The 7,154-nt window shown below is 48.4% G+C and overlaps 1 protein-coding gene across 2 annotated transcripts in view; it reads right to left on the bottom strand.

Moving 5' to 3' along the window:
- Nucleotides 1-2,312: 2,312 nt before the first annotated feature.
- Nucleotides 2,313-7,154, bottom strand: part of NBAS (NBAS subunit of NRZ tethering complex) — a 277,368-nt gene continuing 272,526 nt past the window's right edge. For both annotated transcript variants that reach the window (XM_031466598.2, XM_031466600.2), the window contains one exon: nt 2,313-2,740. In XM_031466598.2, the coding sequence (XP_031322458.2) occupies nt 2,465-2,740 (276 nt within the window). In that variant the 3' untranslated portion in view covers nt 2,313-2,464. The remainder of the gene's footprint in view (nt 2,741-7,154) is intronic.

Raw genomic sequence — 7,154 nt, 5'->3', positions numbered from 1 at the left:
CACAACGTTCTAAAACCCAGCGCAGCCTTCTAGAGTATGTATGCAATTGACATACATCTGAAATCCTTTATTTCTTTGCTCTTTTTTCTTCCCCATAGAAACTGCTCAAACCTCGGAAATTTGGTGTCTGATAAGCAAGAACATGAGTCAGCTCAGAACAACGTGCGAGGGACCCCCTTCCTCTTGAGCATCTCAGGGTGGGTCTGCTGGGATGTGGAGAACCACAACTCACAGCTGTCCCAGCACCCTCCGGGCCCCAGTTTATTAATATATGTGGTCAGGATGCCATCCTGACGTCTAAGTCCTCTAATTCTACAATTTGCAGAAAAACATCTCTGAATGGATTCCACTAAAATGGACTCTGCCACCTGAGAACACCACTCACTATGTCTTCAGTCACCTGAAATGATGGAAGTTTGCTCTAAGGTTAGAGAAAACCCAAGTTGCTAGGAGGCATCCTTCCTGGCAGTGGCTTGGTTAATGCCGCCTGGTGCTGCTGGTGCCGTCAGGGCTCTAGGAAGGCCCTTTGGCCTTGTGGGTCAGTCTGGACAGATGTTACCTCATTTGGGAGAAATGTGCTGAGCCCTTTCCTCAGAAGCATTTCTGAGACTTATGCAAGCCATTTCTCAATTACAGGTGCTGCTGAAAGTTTGGACAAGGAACTCAATCCTAAGATAGACAACTGGTCAGAAGTCAGGGAGTGAGCTATTGTGCCAATAAGTCTCCTCCAAAGATTACAGAAAACTTTTCTTGTCAGAGGACTCTCTAGCTATGCCCACAGGAGCAGAAATGAGGTGAAGCTGATGATGATGGTGATGATGATGATATGATGGTGATGATATGATGGTGGTGACAATGATGATGATATGATGGTGATGACCATGATGATATGATGATGATGGTGGTGATGGTGATGGTGATATCGTGGTGATGACGATGATAATGATATGATGGTGATGACAATGATATGATGATGATGATGGTGGTGATGGTGACAATGGAGATGGTGACGATGATGGTAATGACGATAAGTGAAGTAATGCGAAGCACAGTTATCCTTAGATAGAGGGTGTACCCAGGCAGGAGTGTGTGGCCTTGGTGAGAGTGTGAGGAGGAAAGGTGGAGATGGGGCTGCCCCAATGTGCCATATCTCAAAGATGCACTGTGAGCCACGTAACCTTCAGGCCGTCGGCTTTGACAAAGCAATACGGACATTGACCAGAGGCAGCCTTTCCAAATGACTTAAACTAAAAACTATTTCTTGTAACAAAGGATTGTCCTAGATGGTATTAGCTTGCTGAACATTTCTATGAACACACAGCCACCTTCTTGCCCTCCCTTTCTTGGGGTCGAGGTAAAGACCAGGGTGCATCCGATGGACCCTCTGACGGTCCTTCAGTCACCCAGTTTGCTCTCCTTCCCCGTCGACCGCTACCTAGGTTGCTGCTGTGGTTTGCATCTGATGTGAGGCTTTCACGAGAGCTAAGCCCAGAACTTCCAGCCAGAATGTCCACCTTCAAGCACACACTCCTGCAGTGGAAGCGAGTATCAGTGAGTTATGCACAGCAGTCCTCATCATCCTGCGTGGGGAACACACTTTAAGTGCTGTCTGGAAAGTGGATCCCAGGGTGAGCAGAGCTGGGCTGAGCCTTTGGTGTCAGATGGCCTGGGCGTGAATGCCATGAGCCCTGTCAGCAGGCCACTTCTGCTCTCTCAGTCTCATTTTCTCATGCATAGTAGGACTAACAATGCCTTTCCAGATACCTGCGGTTCAACAAGATAATGCTGTTGCATTTCAGCTACCCCATATGCCCCGTTCTCACTCCGCCAAGTGGCACTGGGCCCCTGCTTCAGCTGGAGAAATTCTGCACAAGTGAGGGGGAAGAAGAGGTAACATGTGTTGGGTCCCTGCTAAGTATCTGACAGAGCCTCACGCAGACTCACATAACACTCAACAACCTAATGAGATGAACAATACAACCCTCATTTTACACACGTTAGATGAAGGTTCCAAGAGAAGGCGCACTTTGCCCAAAGTCACATAACTAACCTGAGGCTTGAATCCAGGTCCATCCTTCCTCCATCCTGGGACACAAGCTCCAACCACTGACCACTCCACTACTCTCCCTCTCTACCTGCCCCACTCCTCCCGCCGCCAATGGTCTGAACAATTAACACAGTTTTAGATAATAAATTAATTGTATTCTACCTGAAAAGACAAATTAAAAAAATAAATAAGAGAAAGAGTCAAGTCTCTCTTAGAAGGTATGTTAACTGGTCACTGTAAGACAGAAAAAACAGTGGCTTGCTCATCCTTTATGTACAGCTTTATTTGCAACTTGCTGGACCCACTGAAAACAATCAGTAGGTACACATGTTGCCTCTGGGGACAGCACTGGGCTCTGGGAGCTCTCTTCCACCAGGAGTGAGGGACCGGTGGCTGTGTGTGGCCACGAGCAGGCGCTCACACCCAGTGCTGCCCTGCACTGAGTGCGGTGCTGAAGGTCCACAGGGCCTGATGGGTGCCCCTGGCGGCCAGAAGGAGTGACCCAGCTTCGGCTTCATGGCCGGCCCCCCGCAGGTGTCTGGCCAGTTCCTCTGCGTCCCAGCGCCCTTGCTGGGGGCTGGCCAACAGGTGCTGGATGAGATGCGGATAGAAGGGAGTGGAGACACACTTCACCAAGAGCTTGGCATCCAGGAGCAGGGAAAGGAGTTCTTGGTCACAGTTTGAATCGTTCACCTTCAAGAAAGAAGACAGGCAGAGATGAGGATGGCGTTGCTGACTTCTCACCAGCAGACACATCACTCCCCGGCAGTTTCCTAGGCACTGCCTTTCTGCTTTTTTATCAGAAACCCCTTATCCTGGTTAACAGTGGCTGCTCCAAAAAGCACACGCGGCATGAGCATCTCTGAGATCACACCCATGGGAAGACAGACCTGGTTTCCTTTACACAAAAGACCCAGCCACAGACCGAGAACCCTCCTTGCTTCACTGCAGTGGCCACTGTACTGAGTGTCAGAAACGGTGCCAGACGCTGCACTGTCTTACTTCACTGCATCCTCCCAATTCAACCCCTTGAAGTCAGCACTTCGACCTCCTGATTTTACACATTAGGAAACTGATGTGTAAGAATTCTGCTTAACATCATGGTCAGCAAATCGTGGAGCCAGAATCTGAATTTAGGTCAGTCTTGACTTCAAAGCCTGAGCTTTTAACAACCACATTTCCCGTTTCATCTGTGCTTCACCTTGGTCCCCATTCTTTCACCCCAAACCTCTCCTCCATGTAGATCCACGTGAAAAAAAAAATTCTTTTCAGAGCAGGAAAACCTTTTTTCTACTCCATTGGGAAACGTACACCTGTCAGCCCCACTGATGTGACCAGGATAACTGCCAGGGGGTGCTTGGAAGCCGTTCCTGCTTTCGTCTCTAGAAAACCTAGCACCAAACTTGCCTTTGCACAACGCATTTTCTGGGCTCTTTCAGTTGCAAAGTCTCTGTACCTTCTCCCTGGTCTTTGCTTCTTGGTCCGTGTATGATTTTCCAGGTCTCTGACATTTTATATTATGGTCCATATTTTTGTAAGCAATCGAGCCAACACAAATGATGTATCACAGTTCAGTGCTTCTCAGCATTACACTGGGGTGTCATACAGCAGCTTCACGACGGCTGCTTAATGTCACCATGCACTTTTAGTAGTTTGGGCTGTAGTAACCTCAGAAATGATGTGGCATTTCAAAGCCAATTAGCCAATGTTTAGACCAGCTCTGTTCTACAACTGTGCACAAGGTGCCTGTGATGCACATTCTGTGACAAGGAGGAAAGGCTCCTGACGATCAGAAGGTCACTGGTGTCTACCGGCTGCAAGAATTAAAACGGAAGTTCTGGGAGCAAGAGCTCCTGCCCACTGCCAGGCAGCACCTGTCTTTCCTACCACCCAGTGATCCTTCAAAACCTAACATAAACGTCAGCTCCCATGCCATCTTCTCGGTGACGTTCCCTACATCTCCTGGCCAAGCTGATCCCTCTTCCGTCTACACTCCTGGACACCGTACACCCACCTCATCACGCTGCATCAGAGGGATCTGCACGTGGCTCCCCTGCCTGGGAGCTTCGTGAGGCACCGAGGGTTACCACCCCTTCATGTCAGCATCCAGTTTCATGAACGCTTGTGACATGGCTGATGCACCGACCTGTCACAGGAACCCTGTCACATTTTTGTAAAGTACACACTACGGGATAAGGACCCGATCCCTGCAGAGCATCTGAACCAAACTAGACTCTAGACTCGGAACTGAGGAGTCTCTTGGAAACTCTGGGCGTCTCTTCTTTGACCTCTTGTTCCATCGCCACTCACATTCTGCTCGCCCACCCCTGACTCCGGAAGACACTGAGGCTGAACTCAACTTTGCCTGTTTTGTTTTTGTTTTTAGAGATGGCAGCGAAAGCAGCTGGTACCGGACTAGCTTTCCTGCTGAAAGGGCCACGGGAGCTCTCAATCCTCCCCGCTGGGTTGTTGACGAGTTCCGCGGGTCCTCTTTCCTTCCTTTCTGTCCTGCTCCGCAGCCAGGAAACGATCTGAACCCAGAGGAGCTGCCTCACCATCGGTGTCTGCCACTTCCTGAGTGTCCCCCGCGCGGTGACGCACCTTCGCTCTAAGCCTTAAAACCGCCCCTCCAGACAGCTCCAGTCTCACTGGATAGATGCACCAGCTGGGGTTCAGTGAGGTCATTGGCACGTGTCAAATGTCACATGGCTGCTAGGTGGTGAGCTGGACTGGAGCCCTCATCTCTGACTGGTTCATGTGTTTACAGTTTGTCCCCCCACCAACACAAGCTCCTCCAGAGCAGAGATGGTGTCTTTTCTGTCCACCCCTGCAGCCCCCACGCCCAGAACAGTGTGGGCCTCGTGTTACACGCTCAGCAGGATTTGCGGAATGAATATGTGAATGAATGAGCAACCCCAAAGTTCGCATCATTTCACTGTACACTGCTGTCTCCAGACATGCCCATGTGTGCACACACACGCCCCCCCACACACACACACGGAAGCTACCATGCATGTTGTTATTTTTGTACACTCTTAACATTAAAGGCTCCTTCCACCTAACCCTCCAGGAGGGGACAGAGTGGGTCAGGATGCTATGGGCAAATGTTTGATAAAATACATGGAAAAAAGGCTCAGAACACAAGCACTGCAGGGGAGTACTTTCTTTGTTGCCCTGAATAAGTCTTCAAGGCTTGGACACCTTTATTATTCTTTCTGTTTACTCACTAACCCTTCCTTTGGGGGTCTGAAAGATTCCTGGAAAGGGAGTGATGGATTTTTCCGGCTCGAGGAAGAGACAGGGGTTCAGTCAATGCCAGCGGCTGCTGCTCCTCTGATTCCCCTCTTCTGTTTGTTTCTCTCCAGAGCAATGACATCCTTCAAATTGGTTTCCCACTGGATGGGGGAAGCCCAGCCTTCCGGACAGCTGGCCGTGTCCCGGGGCAGGGACAGGGTGGGTGTCCGCCCTTCGAAAGCGCTCTGTTTACTCTCCCAGCTGACAAAGCCTAAGGCTCAAGTCACGGGAGTGAAATACGACGTTTCTCCTGTGGCCCCAGCTGGCTCAGAGGCTCCCTAAAGAGAGGCAGAGTCAGAGGTTGCTGACCTCCACCAAGCCTGGGCAGCGGCCAGGGAGAGGCATGGAGGGAAATCTTGGTTTAGCTTCTTGTGATCAAATGCTGGGAAAATGGAATGGCTGACTTCATGTTATTTCCTTTTTCTGACTTTCTATCTGATTCTGGCTCTTTGCAAGATGCACAGAATGGCCAGAGTACACTTAATAATTGTCAAGTACAAGGAAAACACTGCATAGACAACTATGCTGTGCATATTTGGGACACAACAGAAAATGAAAGAATACAGAAAGCAAGAGACGGCCTTTTAAAGGACCCATCCCAACAACTGCACTTTAAAGAAGAGGAGCCTGAGGGTCAGGGAGGGGGACTGCCCAGGTCACAGGCAGCCAGGACCGCTCCTCTCCACACACTAAGTCGCCCGCTTCAGGGACTCCAAGGCCAGCCTGAGTCCTGCTCTGCACCTTACAGGGCCTGGCATCATCCCCATGTTGCTCAGATGCTGGACTGATTTGTTAAGCCTCAGTTTGTCTTCATTTTTCTTGTTTTTGAATAAAATTCTACCTTAAGGCACTAAAACTCTGGTACTATCTACCACAGAAGCCTGGTACTGTCTTAACCAGCTAGAATTACCCATGCCAATCTACTTTATTTTTCTTTTTGAAATAAAAAGAAAAAAATGGAAATAATAGTTTCAAAAAAGAAAGAGGGCACCTATACTGGATCACTGTAAGGAAGTTATTTTAGCCTCCCTTTCGCTCCAGTAACTATCCCAATGCAGATATTTCCCCACAATCAATCATATGGTATTTTTATCCTACTTTTCTTGTTATATGTTGAGAATTTTTTAAAATATTTTTATACAGTTTTCATTCTGAAAAAGTTTAATGGCTGCAAAGTAGTCTACTGAACTAGTTATTTAACTTCTCCTGCTATAAATAGTGGTTTTTAATTGTTTAATATTATTGAAACACTACAAATGAATGTTTTACACATATACTTTCTTTACTTGAATTCTCTCCTTAAGATAGATTATTAGGAAAGTTCTTCTGGGGTCTAACTGGGGTCTTCTGGGATGAAGGGTATTGCCCCTCAGATTCGTATGTTGAAGTCCTAACTCCTAATACATCAGAATGTGACTCTATTTGGAGACAGGGACTTTAAAGGGGTAAATAAGGTTTAATGAGTCCTAATCCAAATGGACTGGTGTCTTTACAAGAAGAGAAGACACATATAAGCCAAGAGGCATACGTGAGGACACAGGGAGAAGGCAGCCATCTCCAAGCCAAGGAAATCAATTCCGCTGACACCTTGACCTTGGACTCTGGGTCTCTGGAATTGCGGAAAAATAAACTTCTGTTGTTGAAGTTGCCCAGTCTGTCACACGTTGTTATGGTGGCCCACGCAGACTAAAATACGGGGCAAAGCATCTGAAACGTTTTGGCTGAGATGTGAGTGCAAGGCAGTGACGCAGGAACGCCGGCCGTCTGGTTCACGGCGGCAGTTATCCGTGGAGGAGCGTGCCCTTCTCACTGT

The sequence above is a fragment of the Camelus dromedarius genome, chromosome 15 (assembly GCF_036321535.1).
Source record: "Camelus dromedarius isolate mCamDro1 chromosome 15, mCamDro1.pat, whole genome shotgun sequence".
NCBI lineage: Eukaryota > Metazoa > Chordata > Mammalia > Artiodactyla > Camelidae > Camelus > Camelus dromedarius.
Note: the sequence above shows the minus strand (reverse complement) of the source record. Positions and strands in the feature narration are given on the sequence as shown.